General features: G+C 41.2%; 1 protein-coding gene across 3 annotated transcripts in view; it reads right to left on the bottom strand.

Annotated features, from left to right (window-relative positions):
* The window catches only part of LOC122789976 (diacylglycerol kinase delta-like), a 1,345,205-nt gene that overhangs the window by 155,568 nt on the left and 1,163,100 nt on the right, over positions 1–26,537 (bottom strand). For 2 of the 3 annotated variants that reach the window (XM_044057484.1, XM_044057482.1), the window contains exons 13-14: positions 24,499–24,590; positions 4,573–4,672 (exon numbers count right to left, since the gene is read on the bottom strand). In XM_044057484.1, the coding sequence (XP_043913419.1) occupies positions 4,573–4,672; positions 24,499–24,590 (192 nt within the window). The remainder of the gene's footprint in view (positions 1–4,572; positions 4,673–24,498; positions 24,591–26,537) is intronic. The other variant, XM_044057483.1, reaches the window with a different exon arrangement.

Raw genomic sequence — 26,537 nt, 5'->3', positions numbered from 1 at the left:
CAGAGTATGTTTGGCTTTCGCCACCCATTTTAAATTAATTTTGCTATGCCCTTTTTCGAGGTTAGTATACTGTGCCTCTGTCTAACAGTGACACAGAAGTGATACCCGGGGTAAACCTATGATCTCCCATCCACTCATCAAGATTCCTCTTGAAGAGAGTCAATGAGGGACTCTGCCTAACCTGGACTGGGATTTTATTCCATAGTGAAGGGAGCCTCTGGGTTATGAATCTGTCCCTCCAGCATGTCCTATTTATTTCAGTGCTGAGGTTCAACTCTCTCGAGCGTTTAACTCGATGGGATTTGGATTTTTTTTTAGGTGCAGCATGTTCCTTAATTCCGGGTTGGACATGGCCTTGTACGTCAGGCACAGGTCACCTCTGAGCAGGCGATATGCCACTGAGTAGAGCTGGAGTTTCTTTAACCGGGCAGCATATGGCATCTGTTTGAGCCCTTTGATCGTCTTGGTGAGGTACTTTTGGGGTCTTTCCAGTTGCTGCAGGTGTTTGGTAAGGTACATCCCAAAAGGGGCATTGTACTCGACTATGGGCCTGATGAGGGATGAGTAGAGAGGCACGATGACCTCCCCTAATCTAGATGTGAATCCCTTCATGATTAGGTGGGCTATATAAAATGTTTTTCTAACCACTTTGGCCACGTGGTTGTCAAATGAGAGATTGCTATAAACTTGGGTCCCCAGGTCCCTAATGACTTCTTCTGTACTTAATGGATTACCACCTATGTGGTAATTTGTGGGCACTTTGTTTTTGCCAAAGGGGATGACTATACACTTTTTGGTGTTTAGCTTGAGGCCATGGCTCTGGCACCAGTTGTCTGTTTCTATGAAGCCCTTTTGGAGGATGCTTGTGTCGGCTGGAGAGTCGATTATGGCGCCCAGTTTGCAGTCATCTGCGAACTTGGTCAGCCACAGTCCTTCCGTGTTGGCCTGTACCTTATTATACATACTCGCTCTGAGATGGCTAAACTTTGGAGATGGGGAAATCTTCTGGTAAATTCAGCTCCAGTTTTACAACACTTTCTCCCCGACACCTCCCAAGAAATAACCCCAACCATAGCTCCCCAACTATCACTAGGGAACAGGTCCAAAATACACACTCCAAGTCCAAAATACTGCATTGATGGGAACCTAATAATATTCCAGAATGGATCAGTGAAGCACTATTCAATATTAGCCTCCAAATAGGCTTTGTGACATGTGAATGGACTGCTGGAATTGTTATTTCTCTGCACAAAGACAGGTCATCCATGGACCCAGCAAATTACTGACCCTGACTGCTTTCATATGTAAGGTCATGGAAAGAATAATCATGAATGTGATAAACAGCAACAACATAGGAAACCTACTGATATAGGATCCAAGGCAGTTTCATTTTCCCAAGAGCAGGTCAAGCCTAATCAACTTGGTGGATTTCTTCAAGATGAGGAGAAAACAGAGCATACATCCTCCCTCAGCGTAGCCAAAGAATTCAGCACAGTACTCCACTCTGGCATTGCAGACAAGTTCATGAAATACCTGTGTAAACCACTATGTTACCCACTGGATGGCCAGCTGGTTCACAGATAGGACAAAAGAAGTCAGGATAGGTGAGTCTACCTCCATGAAAAGCTAGTGGAGTCCCCCACCCTAGGGACTGGTGCTGGGGTCAATTCTGTTTGGCATCTAGTTCTCTGAAGTCAAGGTCAACATCAAAGGCCTCTGGATGACCAGGTTTGCAAGACAATTGCAAATTAGGCACAGTCATAGAATCCTCCAAAGACACAAATATCCTCCAAGAAGGGCTGACACAGACTGACAAATGTGGTCAGAGTCATGGTCTAAAACTCATTACCAAAAAAATGCGTAATAGTATCTTTCAGAAAGATATCTACCCCTGGAAATTACTGCATTGATAATGCACCCCTAAGAATTGACCCTATGGTCAGGGATTTGGGAATGCATGTAAACATTTTTTTTTAATAACAATATAATTTTGACAGATTACAAGCTGTTTATAAGCAACCTTGATTGCAAATGCTTAATGACAGCGTATAAACTGTCAGTGTTCTCTCTTTTTTATTTGATAGTTTACAAGCTGTCATTAAGCGTTCGGGAATGGCCTGGCACTTGGAGATGCCAGAGGTGGGGAGGGAGAGCATCCAAATAGCTGTATTGTGCAAAATGCTAAATTCCTTGCTAGAGCTAGAGCTCATGTACTACAAATCTTTGTGAACCCTGTAATTTGTGAATATTCCTGTATGGAGTCCATGCAGTTCACGCAGCTACTAATTATATACAGTTTCTTGCAGAGTATCACCACCCACAATCTCGTTCATGAACAGGCCATTAACTCATTAGGATGAAGTAGGTAGCAAATGGAATAAACAAAGTGATGCGTAAGGATAGCCACTTCCTTCAGAGATTGCCAGGTCCAAAGCCTGCCTCTGTGGAACTAGAGAGAGACATATCTGCAAATCAAGCCTCAGTGAAAACTGATTCTCAGAGGATGAATTGGATACAGCTTATGATACCTGAAAAATAAATGCTAACATCAAAATCAACCAAAAATCAGCAAACAAACACCAACTACAATGTACAGGCCAAATCCTCCCTCTCCCAATATGGTCTAGTGGCTCCTGTTAATGAATTCCCTGCTGAAAAGCCATTCCTAAATGCATCAATGTCAAGCAGTCCTCTTTGGTGAGGAGTATTCTATTATGGAAATGGACTGTTGTGTGTGACCCTGTGAGCATTCTGCACAACTTTATGTTTAGGATGGCACCAGACAGAGTTTATATCATAAAGTCGAATGCTGTGAATGTCGAATACCAAAACATCGAACTAAATACACCGAAGTATAAGAAGTTTGAAAACAAAAAACTGCGAAGATCGGAACTATGAATGGTCATAGTTGGCCCTTCTGTACCCTGATGTTTGTCTCCACTGTGGTGCAATCTTGGTGTTGGTATATTTAAGTAGGGGGTGTGGGGGGCAAAGCCCCCCACATTAGTAATACTGTGAAGTGTTTGTGTGTTGTTACATTTTTGTACAGGTGTGAAGTTGGCCGACTGTTGCTATTCGGAGTTCTGTTTTTCAATGTCAGTTTTTGGAGTAATTACATTTCGAAGTTTGGCGTTCGATGTTGTGGTATTCGGTGTTTTCACAGTTCGAGTATATGATATAGACCCCACCAGACCTACTTGGTAGTTCCACAGCAGTGGACTGCTTCACAAACAACAAAACATTTATTCAGTCATGACTTTACATGGTTCAGTCCATGTGTGGATGGTGGTGTTTGGGAGTTGAAACTGCATGGCATAACCATACAGTAAGGAAATGAGAGAAGGAAAATGGAAACTTGTTGGTAATGTCATCTTTATCTACAAGGTGATGGCTTACATAAAAATATCTCTGCTGGTCACTACGGTACCATTATGATCACTAAATCTAGATGCATTTTCTGAACTCTGACGAGGAAATGTACACTCCTCCAATATTTTATGACATTCATAAAGTGCACAGGCTTTTTTTTAAAAGCAAGCTGTTGTGCTAGTTTTGTGCCATGGAAAGATGAAGCCCTAACTTTGACTCTGATGCTGCAGGTTAAAGTAATAGCATGGGTGTTGTAGGATCCAAATTGGGGGGGGGGGGGGGGGTAGTGGAACAGCCAATATATGCTTGGCCATCCTAGAATATGGGAGATGGTGGATATCTTCCACAGTACTCTAGAAGGTTCCCAACCTGAAAGGAGTCAGGTTGTGGGATCTTGTGCAACAACTGGATGTCTTTGCCAAGCAAAAAGCAGTTTCATCACAGTGTTAAAATTGTAAGGACAGACATCAACTGCGGAAAGGTACACTGAAAATAATGGAATACCCTGCTGGTTGCCTAAGTGATGGCTTCCTGGGACAAATGGGTCAGTTGAGTCATGGAGAGGGTGGAGGGTTGTCAACAGTGAGCAGTTGAAAAACAAATAAAACAAATAAAAAAGGCAAACTGCTGTGATACTCACTGCATAACTGCAGTCAATACAGATAAGTAGTCCTGCAGTAATTTTACAGAACTTATTACCATGTCTGGCATGCCCTCATCTATTTTGCAGAGGTGTGAGAAACTGCATTGTGATCTAGTTTAGAATCTTTTATGGATGTCATAGGCAACAGGAACAAAAATATGGAACAGAATACTAAACAAATCCACCTACATAATTATTAATATTTAAATAATGTTAAGATAATAATAAAGGAAACTCTCTCTTAGAAAATGAAAATATATTCATCACCTCTTTTAAGGTGTGCTGACCTTGTTTGTTTTTGTTCCAGGCAGCTTTCTTCTTAAAGAAGAGGAAAAAAACCTTCATATGAGGTTAGCAATCAGTACAATCTGAGCATTTAGGGAGTATTGTGACGTAAATGTCTAATACATTTATGTTCCCTAGCAGTCATTTGGAGTGCTGGACACTGTAGATGCTGGCTGGGAGGCAGGATAAAGGTAAAGCCACTTGATGGAACACCAACAGCAGAACCAGATACCGAGACGCACGGTGGTATGTTATCTACCAAAAATGTCACTTACCTTCTTTGCCATGGCATCTGCTTCTTCCTTGTTTTCCGTAGCTCTCTCATGGGCTTTTCTAACTTCACCCACAAACTCATTAATTGTTTCACAAAGAAACCTAGCAGGTAACAAACAGAATGACAGCAAAAAAAAAGAAAATAAATGCAAAAAACAGTACTCATGTCAGCACCAAAATATTTTTGTCTGCATTATTAAAAAACTCTTCTTTGCAAGGTTTGCCACAAAACATATTATGACAAAGCCAAATTCCGAAGAAAACTATGGCATACCTCTCACCTTGTCTTCTACCCAAAAATAATGTGGTGACAAAGGCCCCAAATCAGGGAACATTTTAAATATTAGAATTATGGTTTTGCATCAGCATGCATTTTATGAACAATACAAAGTATGAAACACTAATGGCTGACATTATTGACTGAGTGTAACCCTAAGTGATTTACCAGAAAATCAAAAATTTTATGGGACTAAGTCAAAAAGATGAGACAAAATCAGGGATCTTCTGTGAAATCATTGACAGCTGAGAGTGAGACGTGTATGACTGTATGTGCATTTCATACGTAATTTATTAATTTGGAGCATCATGGAAGATGAAAAATACAGTGAGTGTGTGTGTGTGTGTGTGTGTGTGTGTGTGTGTGTGTGTGTGTGTGTGTGTGTGTGTGTGTGTGTGTGTGTGTGTGTGTGTATACTTCTGTGTATATATTTCAAAATATCCAAAAGAATAATTCAGCCTGCTGGTTTAGACTTAAGCAAGACTGCACGGTGCAAAAGGGATCTCCTGGGCATTTAGTGAGTAAGTGATTTGCACCTAAAGCTTCCTTTTTCTTTCATACCATTTGATAGCAAACATTTCTGCTTCAGATACACCTATGTGAATTGCTTCATTGAAATGTGGCTATTTGCACTATGCCCTGTATCATAACCCTTTCCACAAAATAACTCTTTTGACTTTCTTTATTATTAAGTTTATTTACTTTTAACATGTTCTCAGCACTATCTTCTGTGGAATGTTTACTGATTCTTTCCTGCATCATGATTTGAATACGGTCTTTGGTGATTATTCAGACAACATAGTTTAGAAGAAATCCTTTTTTCAGACTGCAGCACTAGACCATCAAATGTTCAATATTGCTCATTTTACTTTGTGTAGAGAGACACTAACTTTATCCATACCCCTCAACCTCTTAGCATAAAAAATCTGGATAAAGCCAAAATTAGTGGGGGGAAATACAGACACATTTTAAATATTGCTCTTACAAATTCAGAAAGTTGCTAGAATAAGAGGCTTTGTGTTAGCATGTACTTTCTGAAGGGTCTGAAACTCAAATGTCTGTCATCATTTAGTGATTTCAATCTTCAATGATCTGCCTGAAAAAAATATGATGCTGAGATCATGAGTGGGAAGGTGTATTGAAACCAGTGTCCTTGGAGTGACGTAGCATCTGCTTCATTACATATGAAGAAGTGTAACAACAAAGTCCTTATCTCATCCATAAAGCTGAATTCCAAAAGACAAAGAGATAGAGAAGGATCCATCAGTTTTAAAAGCTATTTTAAAAGCTATACTGGTATTTATAGACAATGTGAGGATTCACAAGTTATGAGATCTAGCAGCAATGTTTATAACTCAGAAGAATAAAGTACATTGGCAAAAAGATCTGACACAAGGATCCAAACGTTGTTATCACAGCTAATACAGCGGAAAGGGTCCAACAGCTGTTATCACAGCTAATATAGAAAAAGAGCTAGCAAAAGAATTGAACAACTGTTACAACAGGAAAAGCTAACAGACTTCTTAAAATAAGATCTAAAGACAGAAACAAACAATTGTTTTAGCAGCTCACACCTAGCATAAGGGTACCGAATCCAATTAGCTGATGATCATCTAACAAATTCAGGTTACATTCAAGACATTTTTGTGGTTTAAGTAGGTTACTTGTAAGTGCCTCAGCATATGTCTATGTGCTTGGCCTGATTTACATGTGATGGTTTAGTACGGTGTTGTATGATATTGACAACCTGCTTCTTGTTTGTAGTGGCTTTGTGTGAGAGTTTTTCTTCCAGTAACTTTATATATCTATCAGACACTGTGTCAGTTTAAGTAGTAGGTGGTGTTAAGGAAACACGAGACAATTACTACATTGTCTTTCAATGCCCATATCAACCAAGCTGGCTACAGAGGCAGTTGGAATGAACAAATCCATGTATAGTTATAAATCTTACTAATGTGCCTGAAGGGGGAAGGGCATCCATGAGATATGAAGTGAATTTACTGGAGTGCTATATGTCTAACAATCTGAATGAGCATTATGTGTTTTTAAATGAAACTACATACACTCTATAAAAAAGAAAACTGAAAACAAGGTGCAAAATCACAGTAAAACAGTTTAATTAGAAGGACATGCCAATAGATTTATAAATGGTCAGGTAACAGACAAAATGTTTTTTTTTTTTTTACCATAGTATTTTTGATAGAAAACAGTATTTACAGAGTAAAAAAAATATTTTTGGAGTTCCAGTGTGTGCAAGAGTTTTCCTTTAAGTGCCAAGGCACAATAAAACAACTGTTGACTTATTTCTATTTGACTTGTAAAGTTGTAACAGACTGACAAATGTATCATGTCCTGCCAGCGGAAGTTTATTTAGGGTAGAAATCATGTTTTCATAAAATAGGGCATTTTTATAAAAAGCATTTGCTAATTTACAGTGTGATTTTGCTTTCTAGATTGTAAGTGGAAGGTTTTGCTTAAGGCACAGCATTTATGACATTGTAACTTTAAGTACAAGACTCTATAATAAAATAAAAGTAATATTTCTGTCCCACTTGTGAAGGTAACTGTGACTGGTGAATATGCGTAATTTAAGCTAATTAGGTGTCTCTCATTTTAGCCAAATTACTTTAATTTTCAGAGGCTCTATTTGAGAGGAATGCCATCCACAACTCCTCCCCCCAAAAAGTACTTTTCAAAAATAAATAAATAAAACGAATAAATTAATACATACATAAGGCTATGTAGAAGCTTACTGGATGAAGGGTGACTGGCCACAGATGGGACCTGTCTTGCATGGTGTACAGAAACTCAAATATTGTCACTTACTGGCCAGTGTGACAGAACAGGCAGTACAGAAATAGGTGAGAATCATAAGGTTAGAAGCAAACACTGATCATATGAAAATATTTGGTTAGCTAAGCCAAGGTTCTATCCTAGATGGTCACGAATATCCCTGCCATGTCATAATTTGCTCTCCATATGGGGATACATCCTACGTGGTTCTTCTTCTTCCACTGCAGTGAAACTGAACTAGCCAGATATTGAACTTTCACTGGGCCCCAGTCCACCATACTGAAACTGACCAAAGCAGTCATGAAAGTATCTGTGCCCCCAGCCATGGTCCAAACTATTTAGTGCCCTCTTACCTACCCCCTTCACTGGAAGACAATTCCATGATGCTCCTTTTCTATGAATCCCCTCAGTTTTTTTTAAATCTCTCTCTCTCAGAGATATCTTCATGTTTTTAAGTTTGCAGTCCTCTATTCCCGCCTCATTTATGAAGAAAAAAGTTGTATCATAATACTCCCATCTGTTGCCTGGCTTTTGACTAAATACTATGGAATGCACTGTGTAGTTTTGAAACACCTTAGACATCATGTGTTGCATTATATCCACAGTCACTTGTTTAATATTACAAAATCCCTTCTCATCCTTTACACACCATCTTATGTACTATCCTTGTTGCATATATGCATTCCACAATTGTGCAAAATGCACACTTTTCTTTCCAAGCTTTTTGTAAGGTCGCAGTTCCACAAAGGACTGATTCTTGTGAAATCCAATTAATTACAATCCCTTCATTGGAGTGAATTCCATTTAATCTGCTGTACGATCTGATCAGGATTTTGCCATGGTAAGGAGTCATCCATTCGGCCAACTACTGAATCAACAAAGCTAGTTCAGTGGTATTTGATCAAACAACTGGTCAGTTCAGAAAATATGATCTTGGAGTTAGTTAAATGTTAAATGAGGTGCAGGGGTAAAAGGCATGGAGGGTATTACCTCCCAAGTAGAAAAATGTATTCTAAGCTGCCTGCTTTTCATTTCTCATTCTCAACCAAACAGCCTTCAGTGACTTGGTCTTCAGTTAAATAACCTATATACTTTCCCGGATAACAAATGTTAAATAAATAAAATAAAATAAAATAAATAAATAAATAAATAAATATACTGCATGCTATGACTGTAGGACCCTCTCCAGGTTTTTCCAGTTTGTCCATAAACCTTTTACATTGTACATATTGTAGCGCATATCTCACTAACATTTAAGCAGGCCACACCCGTGACCCCCTCTTTCTAACTTATTGCTCTGGTTACCCAATCAAAGTGCCCAGATGGAGTGTTTGATGTGACTTTCCTGCTTTGAATTGATGCTGCATTGAACCTTTTGCCCAGCAGGCTTTCATATATTATTTTCTTCAGCAATGACAACAGAAGACACACTGGCAGGTTAATAGTTTGCAGGCTCTGTTTTGCTAACAGTCTTGTGAAAGCCATGCCACCTCTACTATCATTAGGAAAGTGATACCCTTTTATCAATTACTAAATAGTTTATGATATTAACTATCCTGTGAATAAAATACTCTTAAGAGAATGACATCAGGTCCTATTGTCATCTGAAGCTTTAGTTTTTCAGTTCTTTCAGGACTTCTTCCTTTGAAAAGACTAATTGACACCCTTATCTTAGGCAGTACCACTAACTGGTTTTATAATACAGACCAAAATTAGTCAGCTAACTGCCTTCTTTCTTCATCATCTTTTCTGCCTTCCATCCCTCACTTTTTCTTTTGTAGTTGCTTTTTGTGTTTACAAAGGATTTTATCTTCCTTTTTAATGGACAAGCATTTAAACCGTTTTAAGGCCTTTACTGACTATCCTTCCTATTTATGTCTCATTTAATTGATTTATTTCACTAACTTCCTTTCTGTGTTTCCTTAAATATCCTAAGGCTGTATGCTTCTCTACCACTTTCAGATCTACTTTGAGAATTGCAGTGTTTTCTTTTAGACTGTCCTTCCTCTTGCCAATTAGATTACACTGTATATGCCAGTTACGTTTTCTCCCTAACTTGTTCATGTCTATATTCAGTACATGAAAGAAAACCTGTTCAACTTTGTGTCTCCTTTACTAAGTGCTCATGATCAGCAATAAAACTAAACTGATTGCTTTCTGCAATAATTGGCCTGAGGAAGGGAATTCCACTACATTTAGCTTTGCTTCACCCCTCCCCCCACCCTATCCCCAATTTCCACCCACCTCCACCTTACTCTACCATTGTACTTCCCACAAACACCTTTCACCTATGAAACCCTCTCCCTGAACATCATCAAACAACTTTACAGATATTATAACAACACTTTTGCTTCTCTTCACCAATTTCCAAACTTTCACCTAACTTTCTACTTCCCACATTGATTGGCACTATATCCACTCCTACTCAGACCCTTCCACAACAATACCTCTAAGTCTATTATTCTACATTTCAGTAACTTATGTTCTCAATAAACAGTCCCTACATTCTAGCTTTACATCCTCATCCTCTATCCTTAAAAACCCTTCTATTTGTTACATTTCAGGAACATGTTTCTCTTACAATTCCTCATACTAGTATCTATTTTCCTACTTGCACACTTAGAATCCTACCAGCACACATTACCTCACAATTCCAACATCTCACAATCACAGCCTATCTGTATCATTAGTCATACAACATACTGTTCAAGTGCAATTATCCAAAGCAACAGCTGTTTACACACAAATTGTCTAGTAAACATAAAATCAAGCAAAACTGCCTCTGAACATACCATCATACCTCCATAACCATAAAACTTAGTGGTGACATCTTTCCAACTCAGCACATACAGGCATCCCATCAGCTCTTTTATCACGAACATCTCACCCACAATCCCACCTTGACCTTCATATATACCATACACATTTATAAAATATTCAAAACAAGCAGTCTGATGTACAGGCAGAGATAACACTACACACCCCAGGCATCTTAGCTACCACAGAAACCTGGTCCCTCCAGGAAACAATTCACCACCTGGCTATAACATTGTCAGGTTACACAGAGCCAACCAAAAAGACAGTGGTGGTGCTATTTTCTACAAAAGCACACTAAATATCTCCCTTCCTCCTCACATCCTGCCAACTTTCTCAACTCAGAGATCCTACTAACTACGCTAAAACTAATCACTCATAACACAATCACAATCATGGGTATATACATATCTCCTGGAAATGATACTAAAACACTGAAAGATATTCTCTGCTGGGCCTCTTCAAAAAGCCCTCATGAAACCATAACATTAAGTGATGTTAATACAGACTGGCAAACCATACAATATGAAAATCCACCAATAATAAACATCTGTGTAAGTTCACCCACCTTATAACCACACCAACTAGATACAACAAAGTCAAAGCCATTCATCCATCAAACATATCCTAGTATCATCTCCAAATAAAATATCATCGCATGGAAATTTGTCAGATAGGCTAAGTAATCATTTACCAATCTACACCATAAGGTACCAGAGCAACAGCCCCAAAAACACATCATTACAGTTTGGTAAGAAATCTTACTACTTTTCATGAAGACAATGTATGTCTTCAATCAAGCACTGAGTGCAGGGCTACGTAATACGTCCTTGCTGAGTGGATATAATACATGGCATTTATTTTCTGGCAAAGGAAAAACTTTTTGTTTTTTTGTCATACGTTTGTCCTTTTCAGAGCAAAGAGTTGAAAGGTGTCTGTTTTTATTTAATTTTTTCAAAAAGTTGAAAGGGAACTGTAGGGTTTTAATTTCCTGCTCTTTGACTGACAGTACTCCTCTCCAATCACACACTGTGTGCAGGGCTATTTAAAATTCTGTTTTGAGTGAACTATAAGTGAACAGAGATATTTGCTTTGCACTGTGATGTGAAAACACAAAGATGCACAGCCACTTTGTGATACCAGGAAACTGGGAAACTGGTGCTACTTTATTTAGTTTTGTTCACTGAACCTCATAGTTTTAGTAAATTGTTTCTGTTAGCTGTTGAGCCTGTATTATTCACTGATTGATAACACTACTCCTGACTGTTTGTATGTACTAGTTCATTTTGTGGTTGATATTCATTAATATTTATTTGATTTTTTTATTAGTTTTATTAATTTTAACAGTTCTTCATCTGTACATGGATAATTTTAATGTGTTGCATGATTTATGATGCAATATTTTTCTGTTAAAATATAGACTGTGTGGAAGTCTTTTACTCAATACTGCTGGAGATCTTGATACCTGTTTAAACTGTCAGAATTTAAAGGATCTATTTGATATTCTTAAAGGAAAAAAATATTTTTCAACGATTGCACGTGTTGCTAGTAAGGCAAATAGTTAAGACTGTCATTCCTGTGTTGATTGCTAACAAGATGACATTAAAGCTAAGAAAAATGCTATGCTCTTTAAATGTAATTTAAGCAAGAAATGGAACCTTGAGCCCAAACTGTTAATTTACCACCATACTGCTGAACCTATAAATGCAAGAAATCTGGACAAAGTAAGTCTAAAATAATATGGGGGACAAAGGCCAAAAAATAGTTTAAATATTGTTCTTATAAACTTAGAAAGTTGTTTGCCACAATAACAGGATTTGTGTTAGCATACATTTTCTGAAGGCATGAAATTCAAATATATGTAATTATTTAGTGACTTCAATCCTTAGTGATTTACATGAAAACCACATGTTTTTATGAGTCACAGACCGAAATATAGCGTTGGCACCTATCCCTTTTTTTCAGGCTATACAGAAATCAAACTGATTGTCTAGTAGTCGAAAAAACACTGTACAAACTCCAGTATTCTGTTTCAAAAAAAGAAAAAGGCTATCAGAATTTGTTACATCTGTGGATTTACTTGTTTTTTTTTACAGAAAAGCATAGTAAATAGGCAGAAAGAAGGCATCAGGAACAGAAAAAGAGGGAGTTCTCTATCAGGTGACATCATGATGATGCCACAAAATGCGGAGTGTGGGTGGGCAATGGGTGAAAATAGGCAGGGATGCAGGTGTCACAAGGGGTGTGGCCTTGGTCCAGGGAGCAAACTCAAAGACCACCCTGGGTAGCACAAACTCTAGCTACGCTGCTGCCTTCAACTATTTACCAGATTGAAAGACCTTTGATAAAAATTCCTTAATTTTGCGTGTACTGATACTGCGTGAACTGATTTCAGTATTGAATAATTAAGTTTTTTTTACTATAATTAGTTACTGGTTCTCTTGTTGGTGGCAGAAAAAGGTTTCCAGGCTAGTTGTTTTTTACTGAACTTTAAATCTCAGTGTCAAGGCCACCAAACATTATCCTAAAACTCCAAGCAGTTATACTTACCCCCACCACCCCCAAGTCAAAATACCGGACCAGCCCTTACCAACAACTTCTGTAGCCAGCCTGATTGAGATGTGTATCTTGAAACAGTGTAAGACTTGTCTCATGCTGTCTGACGATCATCTATTACTCAAACAGCATTACACAGTGTGTGAGAGATGTACACGTACAATATCCTTGGAGGAAAAAATCTCACACGCAGTAAACTCAGACATGAAAATCGTCAGCAGTACACCATACACCACACCTCTCCAAGGCCATCACAATACACATAATCTATCATATGCTGGGGTTCTAAAGATTAACTTGCCTAAACCTAAAAACATCCAAACACAACACAGGCACAAAGCACACTCAGGAAGTTAAGCATACCTCACATAGCACAAGGAGTCCCATAGTCATGGATGCTCCATAAGCTAGACAATGAAACATTCTTGTTGTAGGTGGCTCCCTTGTAAGAAATACAGATGTGCTTCTTACCAGGCAAGGAAAGAGTGACTGTTAGTTGCTTTTCTAGTACCAGGATGCATCAGATCATACAAACACACGCTCAAGTTCTTTAGCAACAAGCACCTGTATGACTCTGTAATATTTCATGCCAGTGTCAATAACTTGAAGTGCACCTTCCTGGACTATATCAAGAGAGACATGAGAATAACAGAGATTCCATGAGTTTGTCAATAAAAATGCCCTGGAACAATAAGTCAGAGGGAGGGAATAACATCTTGGATCTTGCCCTTACTAATATGTGAGCATTTGGCACCATCCCTTGTGTATCTTCATCACTTGTTAGGTCTGTCCATAAAGCAATCTCCTTTGAAATCAAATTTAAACCAGAGATCCCTTCCACCCCAGGTACCTTTAGAAATTTCTCTAAGACAAACTACCTACTCCTAAGTTATACAGTGGCAAGCTTCAAATCCCAACCAAACCTAGTTAATTCCACTGAATATGCAGAAATGTACACCACCACACTATACCAGCATGTAAACAGCTGCATAAATGCAGCTTTACCCCATAGGAAACAAGCACAGGGCAAACCCCCAAAACAAACCCACTTGGTGGAACCCATAATATCAACAAGCTTTTATGTTGTTGTTGTCTTTCGGCTTTTCCTGGTTAGGGGTCGCCACAGCGGAACTCCAGTCCGCTAATGACTGGCAGTAGATTTTTCACGAACGCTGAGGTGCCAGCTCAACGTTCAACCTTCAACGAAGGCAAGTCCATTTATGCATGTCTTTCGAATGCCCACCCAACTGCGGGGAGGACATGCAGACTCCACACAGAAGGTGCTCCCCACACTCCAGCCGAGAATTGAATGGGAGAACCTCTTGCTGTGAGGCAACAACACTACCGCTGCACCACCGCAGAAGTGATAAAAAAGAATTTTGACCAAAACTAAAAAGAGCAATTCTAAGAGTATTAGAACCCTTATCACTGAATTAAACAACCCAAGAGCTTAATAAAATTCCAGCAAAGCCAAGTTTGAGGCGAAAATAGCTACCCAGGCCAAAGATAATAACAAGGCCTTTTCTAGTTACGTTCATAACCTCAAAACCACAGCTCATGAATGAGCTGAGCTGATTGTGAATGATGTTATATACACTGTGGCTAAAGATATAGTGAACCTACTAGCTGATAAATTTACCTCTAATGTTACCCGTCTCTCCTCTCCATCTGTCCCTCAAGAGATACCTGAAACTGGCTCATCTTCAACTATCACATTAGACCAAGTGCTGACAGTGATATCAAAAGATAAAAATACTGCACTGATGGGTCCTGACAATATCCCTGGATGCATCTTAAAAAGCATGAAGTACAATTTAGTCACATCCCTAACAGCACTGTTTAATCTCAACCTCCATACAGGTTTTGTACCAAGTGAATGGAGAACAGCTACAATCATCCCCCTGCATAAGTGAGGACCTTTCATGGACCCAGGCAATTAAAGACCCATATGTCTGACCAGCCTCATATGCAAAGCCATGGAAAGACTTATTATGGAACTAATCAATAAGGACAAAGGGAACCTCCAAACACTGGCCCTGTCTCAGTTTGGATTTGTCAAGGACAAACTCAGCGTGGTGGATTGTTTTGAAAAGGTCTCCAAAGCAATGTATGAAGGCAAAACTGTATACCTTGACCTAGCCAAAGCTTTTGACACAATTCCCCAATTAGGCATAACAGAAAAACTGGGAATAAACTCCTATGTCACCTGCTGGATTGTCAAATGGTTCACAGATAGGCTGTAGAAAATCAAAATAGGGGAAAGTACCTCCACAAAGACACAGTGGAGTCCCCCAAGGTTCTTTGCTAGGACCTCTCCTGTTTGGCATTGACTTTTCTGAAGTAAAAGCCAATAGAAAAAGACTCTGGCTGACTAAGTTTGCAGATAACAAGAGGTTATGTACTCACCATAACGTTCGATGTATGTAGTCCATCTCGCCTCACATTCTTACCCGTGGGTTCAGAGCCGAATGTCGGCTTTGACTCGGCCATACTTTTTAGCTTGAAGTCTTTCTATTGGCTGGGCTAAGATGGTATCCCATGCTGCACTGCTCTCTATCCCCAGATAGTTTGCTGCAAGCACCAGCACTCATTCTCCATGCATAACAACACCTAAGGAAAGGAAAAACAAACCAAGAATGAAGGGAACTCTGAAACCAGGCCTAACCTCCAGATCCTCCAGGACGGGGGAAGATGGGGGGGTAAGTAAGAATGTGAGGCGAGATGGACTACATACATCGAATGTTATGGTGAGTATATAACGTCTTGATGTTATGTAGTCCAATCTCACCTACACTCTTAACCGTGGGACAGGGTCCCCAGCACCTAAATCCTGGGAGGCTCAATGGAAAATACTCCTGAGCACTGTGGAACCAAAGAAGACCTGCCCCTAGATACCACATCTAACTTGTAATGAGTAACAAAGGTGTGAGGAGATGCCCAAGTAGCCACAGCACAAATATCATCCATGGACAGTCTGGCCTGAAAAGCTGTAGATGTAGATACAGACCGGGTAGAGTGAGCCTTCACCCGGAACGGTAAATCTCTTCCCCCTGAAGTATAAATGAAAGAAATACAACTGGAAATCCACCTGGACAAAGTGACTTTGGAAACAGGAGACCCAATTCTGTTTTCCGAAAATGAAACAAACAACTGATCAGATTTTCTGAGGTCTTTCGTTCTGTGCAAATAAAAACGTAATTGTCTGTGCACATCCAATTGATGAAATTTGAATTCTGCCTTGTTTGAAAACTGAGGAAAAAACACTGGCAATTCAATAGATTGGTTAAGGTCACTAACTGATGCTACTTTAGGAAGAAAGGAGGGATTTGGTCTGAGAGAAACCCTGTCCTTATGAAAAATCAAATAAAGGGGTTTGATTGATAAAGCTTGAAGCTCCGAAACGCGTCTGGCTGACGTGATGGCTACCAAAAAGACAGTCTTCCAAGTTAAGAATTTTAAATCACAAGTGGCTGCAGGCTCAAAGGGGGGTGAAGTAAGACAAAGTTTAAGTCCCAAGGCATAACAGGTTCCGAGACCGGAGGACGAAGCAACAAAGTGCCCTTCAGGAAAGCCTCACAGAGTCTATGTGCCATTAGACTAGGTTTGTCTGCGACATGAAAGGTAGAAATCGCGGCCAACTGGACTTTAATGGTTGCGGCCGCTGAACCCTGGTTAAAAAGCATAGACAGGAACTCCAACACAGATGAAATTGGAGCTGTGTAAGGGTCAATCTTTTTGGCATGTACCCAGATTGTAAACCTCTTCCATTTGCTGTAATAAATCTTCCTGGTCGAAGGCTTATGAGAGGAAGATAGAATATGAACCACCTCCAGTAAAAATTGGTGAAGCCTAACTAATGACGGAAGTGGAGTAGTCAGAATGTCAACTGGAGGGTCCGAAGCGATGGATGGAGCTGCCCTGACATGTGAGTCAGTAAGTCTGGTTGTGGGTCCAGAATCCAAGGAGCGTCCATGAGATAGGGATAGAGAAAGGGGAACCAAATTTGACAATGAGAATCATTTTGCTTCCCACAGGTTGCACTTTCTGAATAACCTTTGATAGCAAGGGAACCGGAGGGAAGGCATATAGTAGACCGGAGGGCCAATCGTGGACTAGAGCATCCCTGGGTGACACCCCCTGAGGGGGGATAAGAGTGAAGTAGCTGCTGCATTTGGCATTGAGGGGGCTGGCAAAAAGGTCACAGCAAGGCTGACCCCACCTGCGGAAGATCTGGTCCGCAACTTGACAGTTCAGGGACCACTTGTGAGGCAACAGAATAGCTCTGCTTAGCCTGTCTGCGATCACATTGGACTTCTGCAGAATGTGCATTGCTACCATAAAACGTTGGGAAGACACTGCCCACTGCCACACTCGCATGGCTTCTCTGCAAAGGGGGTATGACTTGGTTCCTCCCTGTTTGTTCAGATACCACACTACTGACATATTGTCTGAGTGGATTGCAATAGTCCCGAGAGGAAGAAAACTCTGAAGTGCTTGCAATACTAGTAGCACAGCTCTCATCTCCTGGACATTGATATGCAGATGCATCTCACACTCTTACCACGTGCCTTGGACTGTCCTGCCTAGATAATGCCCCCCCACCCCATCTGGGAGGCATTCGTGGTCACCGTGGCAACCGGGGGTGAAGGAACGAATGGCTTTCCCGCATTGAGGTTGTCGGTGTGAAGTCACCAACTGAGATCCTGTTTGCACGTGTCTGTGAGTAGAATAGGGTGAGAAAGTGGAAGATGTTGAAGAGACCACTGGGCAAAGAGTAGCCACTGAAGGAGCCTCATGTGTAACCTTGCCAGAGGGACTAACATAATCGTAGCAGCCATTGTCCCCAACAATTGGAGGACCCATCTTGCCTTCACTCTTCTCAGAGGGAGCAAGGCATAAACCTGTTGATGTAGGACTCTTTTTCTTTCTTGTGGTAGAAACACCCACATGAGGATAGTGTCTAATTGGGCGCTTATAAAAGTGACACGCTGTGAGGGCAACAAGGCAGATTTTTCCCAGTTCAAGGTGATGCCCAACTGTTGACATAGGTTGACAGTAGTGTCCCTGGTCTGAAGTAGTAGATGCCTGGTGGGGGCAGTAAGGAGCCAGTCATCCAGGTATGGAAACACTTGGAATCCCTGACATCTCAAGTGAGCAGTCACCCCTGCCATGCATTTGGTAAACACCCTGGGGGCTGTGGTGAGACCAAAGGGCAGGGCGCAAAACTGAAAATGACTGGCCCCCAGCTGGAAGCGTAGGTGACTTCTGGATGCCCTGTCCACCTTTATGTGGTAGTAAGCATCCTTGAGGTTGATGGAGCACATCCACACTTCTTTTCCCAACAATAGGAGAATAGACTGCAACGTGACCATTCGGAACTTGGACTTCTGCACATGGGTGTTCAATCAGCTGAGATCCAAAATGGGCCTCAGGTCCCCTGTCCTTTTCAGCACCAAAAAGAATCTGGAGTAAGTCCCTAATCCGAACTGGTCTGAGGGGACATGTTGGATGGCTCCTTTTTCTAGCAGCTTTGAAACTTTTGAAGCTGCGTAATCCCTTTGACTGGGTGGAACATCTGGGATTTTCTTGATTGGAGAGGGATTTGATGAGAAGGGAATGACATATCCTCCGGAAATTATTCATAGAACCCATTGGTCCTGGGTGATATCTTGCCAGGCATCCAGGTATAATGAGATTCGACCCCCGACTTGCTCCAGAAATGAACATTCAGGCCTCCCATCAGAAGCAGCGGTAGGGAGAACCACGAAAGGAATCACGGTCTCCCAAGTTGCGAGGGCCTCCTCTGCCCCTAGGGTGGCATCTACCTGAATAATCACCCCCTCCCCTGCCTCTGGAGGGGGGCTCACCTTGTGCACTGGAAAAAAAACCTCTGTAATTTCTTGAACCACATTTTGCCACCCCTCTGGGCCTTGGGATAAGGCCTAGAGGGAAGGGAAAAATGGACTCCTACGGCAGACAGCGGTTTCCCCTCTTGCTCGCACCTAATGAGAGTGTCTTTCACCTTGGTTCCGAACAAAGAGGAACCATCAAACGGGGCATCAGTGAATGAAGACTTGAAGGCCTCCGCGAAATGACAAAGGCGCATCCAGGCCTGCCTACTAAGAGCAACTCCTGAACTTGCTGCCCTACTCGCTCCCTCGGCTGTGTAGGAGATCAGCCTCATGGTAGAGGTCACAATAGAATTGAGGGTAGACATCTGAGCGTTGACCTTCTGGGCCACCGCCTCAGAAACATTACCCATGACAGTATCTCCCAGCTCCTTTAGGAGATCTCTCTGGAGCCGTGTAAAGTGTGATAAGTAATTCAGTGACCATAAGGTAATGGTCGCTGAAGAAAATGTACGCTTCCCGTACTGGTCCATAGTCCTAGACTCCTTGTTAGGGGAATGGACGGTGGAAGAAGTCTCAGCTAATTCCTTCTGGGTGGCAGCTGCCACCACCATGGCATCCACTGGGACTCCCTTGGATAGAAATTCCTTATCAGGAGGGGCAGACAAAAATTTATTGGGTCTCCTGGGGACTGGTTCCACAGAGTCAGGGGCTTCCCACACCCTTCAACAAACCAAATCCAGAAGCTCGTCAAAGGGTGGAGATACCCAGGAGGCGGAGGGCTGAGCACCAAAGGCCTTCAGGAAGACCGACTCCTCCTTGGAGGGGGCTTTGGATGGCCAGTCACCTCTTTGTTCAAAATCTCTAGGATGTCAGAGAAAGAAACATCTTCAGAGGATGACTTAGGGGACCCCTGTGATTCCTCGAGGTCGGTGTCTGACGTGAGAGACTCATCCTGAGAATCTAAGTGCTTCATCTTGCACGTCTTCTTTCTGTGTGGCTCCTCAGGCAAAATTTCTGTGGGGCCCTCAAAAATATGGGGACCACTCGTGGGGGTACCCTGAGGCCCTTGGGGTTCTGCTGTCTCGAGATAGATGGTGATCAGAGACCTGCACCAGTGTTGTAGGGGACAGAGTGACTGACCCGTATGATGCCGCTGATGACCTGGTCAGCACGCTCCGCATGGCCTCAAAGACTAGTCCTCCCAGATCCGAAGAACAACCAGCCTCCGAAGCTGAGACAGGAGTCAGGCTTCCCCGCGCCAAAGCACCGAGAGGGAGACTAGGAGCCGAAAGGTGTCCCAAAGCCTCTCCCTTGGGGATGACCAATGAATCCTGAGTCCTGAACCCCATGGACGGCGCCGATGGGGTCGGAGCTGACATCAGAGCCGATAAGCCAGGAGGGGCTGTTGGAACTGACCTAAGGACATCACAGGGAGCCGATTACTCTGGCTCCGAAAGCTGAGATGTGCTCGGAAGAGGAAGTATCGATGTAGGTTGAGGGACTGGCTCCGGAGCCGACTGGGTCGGAGCCGTGAACAATTTAGCCAGTACCGGTGACTGAAGAAGTCTCTGCACCACTCTATCGATGTCTACATCTGATAAGGTCCTGGAAGATTTGGAAGATAGGGAAGGAGACTGAGACCTCCTCTGTGAAGGAGACCTGCAAGGTGGAGATACCGGCCTAATGCTAGGCAACCGACTCCAAACAGGCTCCAAGAAAATTGGAGCTGAAGCAGGTTCTATAACCACTGACACTTCCTGCGGCCCTGAGGACAATGGAGCCGAGGATGTCGATGAAGATTTTTTCTGGCGGCTCCGAGGATACTGATGGAGCCGGCGGTTGCTTTTTTGCCTTGAAAGATTTTGCCTTAGAGCTGGAAGCACTCTCCAGACCCTCCTCAAAGGAGGGTTTTAGAAGTCCCTTCAAAATCAATTTGTTCTTCCTTTCCTGAAGAACATGCGGACTAAAGGCATGACAAAAGCTACACGATTCCTGGAGATGAATCGCTCCCAGACAGTACACACAAACAGAGTGTCCATCAGTGATGGACATCTTATAACTGCACTTGGAGCACTTCTTGAAGCTTGAGGACTTATGTTCCTTAGTATCTTTGGACACAGTTACCACAAACAGCAATAAACTGACTCAAAAATAGGCCAACGGTCAAACAGCCACAAGCATGGGAACAAGCCAAACAACAGACAGAACACCCACAAAGACCTCTTACTCAAACGATCCTTAGACACAAATACAAGGGGGGAGGACTAATTCCTCTAATTTAAATGGTTTTAGTCCAAGGGAAGTATTTAGCACACAAGGAAAGCAAGGGGACAGACTAGGTCCTCTAACTGAAACGGGCCTAGCTTGTTGGAAACAGCTAGTGGGATACCACAGAATACACTATAACAGAACACACAACTTTTCCACAATACAGTCAAGAACACACACAATAGCTATTAAAATAGCTTTTTTGCAAAAAAATTCTCTGATTTAAGAAGAAAAGGGTACTTAGCCACAGCCAAGAGTGAGACCACATCCGAGCTACACAAGCAGCAAATGAGATCTGGGGATAGAGAGCAGTTCAGCATGAGATACCATCTTAGCCCAGCCAATAGAAAGACTTCGAGCTAAAAAGTATGGCTGTGTCGGAGCCGACATTCGGCTCCGAACCCATGGGTAAGAATGTAGGCGAGATTGGACTACATAACATCTGTAAATTAGGAACAGTAATTGAATCCCCAAATGACTTAGCCATGAGGAAGGTTTGACCTAAATAAATAATTTGTGCCAAAATCACAGACTGAAACTAAATGCCATAAAGTGCATTATTTTATCTTTTGGGAAAGCATCTACCCCAAGGAACCATCACATTTATAATATGCCTCTAAGAGTTGACCACGTTGTTTGGGATTTGGGAAGTTATGTTGACAGGGACCTAACTTTTGATCAACATGTGTCAATTATTGTAAAAAAGTCCTTCTGTATTGCACAGCTTATAAACAAAGGGATTGTGTCTAGATTTGGGGATGTCATTGCCCCCCTCTACTTAGCCCTCATTAAGCCAGTCATTGAGTATAATGTCCCCTTTGGCATGTATCTGTCCAGACACATGAAACAACTGGAACACCCAGAGATACCTTATCTTACTAAAAGAATACAAGGCCTAAACAACATGCCCTACATGGGCTGACTCAAAGCCATGACCCATGTCTGGTGTACAAGGCATCTTCCAACCCAGCACTGATAGATTACCTGCACATTAGTGAGTCAAAGTGCATCAGAAATACTCAGTCTGGGAATCTAAACCTCTTCTGAAACATCAACAGAATAGTTTGGCAGGACATGTGTACTGCAGAGTATAACGCTGTTCTGCAACAGACTCCCCATCCACATAAAACAATGCCCATTCCTGTCCATGTTCAAGTGCAACTTGGATCTATGGATGGGAAACAGAAACTTTATGCCAGGACTGCCCTCTGTACTACTAATGGACTAAGCCAGCTCCCAAATGCTTTATCACATGCATGGATCCCCTCAACTTATCTGCAGTATGATCGCAGTTATTCTCATTAGGGGTAATATATAATTATCGATCATGGGTGGTCAACTCTGAGCCAAATGGGAAGGGTTATTTTGAGAACAAAAAGGGAAACTGGCTAGGCTTAAAATGTGCCGCAAGGGAAGCTAACCTAGTGCTTACCTATGAACCTATAATAGTTTCAACTGCAGTGACTTCTGTTTGTGAAGGTGTGCCCGCTACCAGCTCTGCTGGGAATACTTGGTGATTGAAATTTTCTGAAGGCTTGTGGGACTGTACTTGTCTGTGAAATGATGATGGCATTCCAGCCAATATTGGTACAAGTCTTCTGAGGTATACTTTTCCTTTTTGAGGCATAGAACAACCCGAGGGATTACCTAACATGATGGGTGTTTTGCAGGTACTACTCTATGCATGATGAGAAATGTAAGGAAACACCCATATAATAAAGTGAAATTTGGTTGCAACTGTAATTTCATTATAGCAGTATTGTGTTGGCAGGTTATTTGGTCACTTTTCATGTAACCCATGAGTGTGGCAGATTGCCAGAGGAGACAGATCACAGCAAGTAAGTGCACTTTCTTGGAGTTCTACACATATATCTCTGCATATTTTCATTGCTTATTTAATTAAGGGGTAGAGACCCTTTTTTAATTCAGAACTGAAGGAAATGGCCCACACATAATAAACGCTGAGTAATGAAACTTACTAATGAGTCAGATACAGTACATTCCAGTACTAAAATAAAAACTTTTATTAGAATCAGTAGCGGCCAGAAACATTCATTTCACATGAGTATCATTTCCAAAATTCCAATTAGCCTTACGACCTGAAATGTAGTCAAAAAGTTATACACTATAGCAACACCTAAAGTCTATAGACAGTCACACTTTCCTGGATTTGGATTCCCAGAACATCCTTTTGTATCACTGTGTTTTTATTTCTTCATTTGTCCTGTTGTTTTCTTCAACTTGCAGTCACTTACCTTCTCCACTCATCTTCCCATTACCACCCTAATTCAGCCCCCACCACTTTTTATCCTGGTGCCTGTACCACTACTACTACTGCATGACAGAATGCTAAGGGCCAGCATTTAGAGAGAGAAACTCAATGGGGGGGGGGGGGGGGTACCTGTTACTCAACAATGCCAAACACAGCAGAATTGTATACAATGCTCCCAGGTGGCTCCAGCAGTGTGCACACTCATTTTCTTTTGGTACAGGTAGCACTGATGGCAACACTGCAAATACTCACATACCCCTTGGAATACAAAATATCTATTTCTTACCAGAGTTCAGTGCTCCAGTACTCATTCCCTGATCCTTCCTCACAACCTCAAAAATGGGAGTGGGGGTCCCAGGCCACATCATCCAACCTGCCCTAGCTGGGTCCTCTTGCATCCATGTCTCTGACATTTTAGCCAGGGTACAATTCCTTTGCACCAGTGCAACATCACCCTGATACTAAATAAATAAACTACAGTGTTACTGCTATTAATAGATAACTCAAGTAAATGGGGCCTACATTTTGCATTAAACCATTAAGTGAGAGGCAAACATGGAACTGAGGCTCCAGAAGAAAGCTCAAATCAGACTAGGTCGCTGTCATGATCTTTAGGCATTCTGGGACCTAAATCTGCACAATATGTAAGCAAGATGCTCTATATCGCAGCAGATTAATAAACGATTTCAGCAGAGGGGAAGGAAAGCCACAGCACTTGGTTGCTAATCAGTCTGTAAGTATGTCTGCTCTGATAGGTTGTTCAGTAACAGTGATGCTGTCAGCTTCCTGCTCTGCTCTGGAGAAGGAACAATCAGTGTCAGACATGTCAGGCATCACTCACCCTTTGCTGATGCAAACAATTGTTTGGTTCAGTTCTTCAGTTAGGTGTTGTGCTAATTAGAAATGGAAAACTACCTATGTTTTTGTTTCCTGTGTATGCTGGACAAGTGTAGTCATAGTGAGAAGATAAGAGGAGACAGGGAACTTGGGTAGTTAAGGCATTTCAGACTAAATGGACTCCAGGCAACATAACAAATTGACAGAACTGAGAAACAAACTGCAACAACAAAGTGGAAACAACATAATTAGGACTTACTTGGCAGAATTGATGACTTCTAAATGCTTATCAGATTCCAGGATTGTTGTCAGGTGGGCAGCTACTGAGTCTTCATACTGGGATATCTGAACCTTGGCAAAAAAAAAAAAAAAACAGCGAACTGAGGGAAAACATACTTGTGTATTTTATATAATTACTGATACATTGTCCTGTCCTGTCCTGCAGATACAGACATACATGTGAGCTGAAAATCAGAATTTAAATGTTATTGGCTGCAGATGATTTATCAGTATAAGATAACAGAACAGAAAATGGCTGCTTCACCAATTGCTCTGAGGACAAAATAAAAATGTATTACTAAATGTTGTTTGTCTTTTCGGCTTTTCCCGGTTAGGGGTTGCAACAGCGGAACTTCGGTCCGCTAATGACTGGCAGTAGATTTTTATGGTGCTGAGTTGCCAGCCCGATGCCCAACCTTCAGCGAAGCAGATAGCATTGTCGCCTCATGGTAAGAGGTTCCCTCGTTCAATTCTTGTCTGGGGTGCCTTCTGTGTGTAATCTGCGTGTTCTCTCTGTGTTCATGTGGATTCCCTCTGGGTGCTCCAGTTCCCTCCAACATTCCAAAGACATACAGTAAGTGGACTGAACACTCTAAACTGGCCATAGGTGTGAGTGTGCATGTGAATGTGTGGTATGAAAGAACAAACATAGCAGAGCTAGCCATCTGGAGTTGTGAAGTTTGGATCTAGATGATTGTCACTTTTGCTGAATCCTCCAACCCCATATGCAAAAATGGGAAAGGGGTTGTGGATGGATGGACTTGGCAGTTTATAATGTATTAACTGTAATTTTGGTGTTTTTCCAAAGTATTAATATTTCTCCACATTAAAGACCTTAGGACATGATTACATTAGAACAAGAACACTTGTCTATCTACGTACTTAACTGAATCAACTACTTGAAACTTCAACAAGGCACAGGGAGGCTATCAGAGAGATAGTCACCTAGATCTGATAGTTAAAATGATTTTATCTTGACTAATCCTTTGTACTCTTATTTCTTGTTAGTCCCGTCATGCTCTGGGTCACAGGTGGGATATTACACTTCACTTGCGCCCTTCGGATTACCTCTGTTTTCATATTAAAGACCTGAGATTTTATAAAAATAAACTTTATAAAAATCAGTAGCTCTGAAAAGAAAATTATCGCATAGTTTTCAATATACTTTACATTAAGGGATACTTCTAGTTTTCCTAAAAATTTTGCAGTGTGGTCATTGCCCTTTTGTTAACCCCTTTCTTAAACTTACTGCTTGATATATCTTTTGTTTTCTCTTTTGTGCTTCGTTTTTCATCTGCCTTCTTCCAAGGGACACCTGTAACATAACCAAAGGCTGTTGTTTTGTGTTAGGCTATCATTCAATGTTAATTATCTCCTGTAAGTAAGCAACATGCAGGTGTTCACAGTCTTGGACTTTGTAGGTTGCATTAAGAGATCTTTCGCGACTATGTATTACTATTTAAAGCTGAAACAGACTAAATAAATTAATTGAAATCTGCATATTTCCCATACTTATTTGCATTATGGAATAGGATCTATAGGAATAAATCTATACAAAACTTACTGACTCCCAACTCCATGAAACACATATTTTGAGTTACAGTGTTCTTATACAGAGAACAAAACCTCCTAAAACATTTTTACAGCAGAGAAAGCTCCACTGCCCCCCTCCCAGCATGTGGAGGACTTTGCCCCAGCATCTCTCTCTTTCTACACACACACACACACATACACACACACACACACATATATATATATATATATATATATATATGTATATGTGTATATATATATATATATATATATATATATATATATGTGTATATATATATATATATATATATATATATATATATATATATATATATCTCTAGACATACAGTGGATATAAAAAGTGTACACACCCCTGTTAAAATGCCAAGTTTTTGTGATATAAAAAAATGAGACCACAATAAATCATTTCAAAACTTTTCCGACCTTTTATGTGACCTATAACCTGCACAATTCAATTGGAAAACA

This window comes from Protopterus annectens, chromosome 15.part0 (assembly GCF_019279795.1).
Source record: "Protopterus annectens isolate FY-2018-M chromosome 15.part0, PAN1.0, whole genome shotgun sequence".
Classification (NCBI taxonomy): domain Eukaryota; kingdom Metazoa; phylum Chordata; order Ceratodontiformes; family Protopteridae; genus Protopterus; species Protopterus annectens.
The sequence above is the reverse complement of the archived record's forward strand: the minus strand, read 5'-3'. Positions and strand labels throughout refer to the sequence as shown.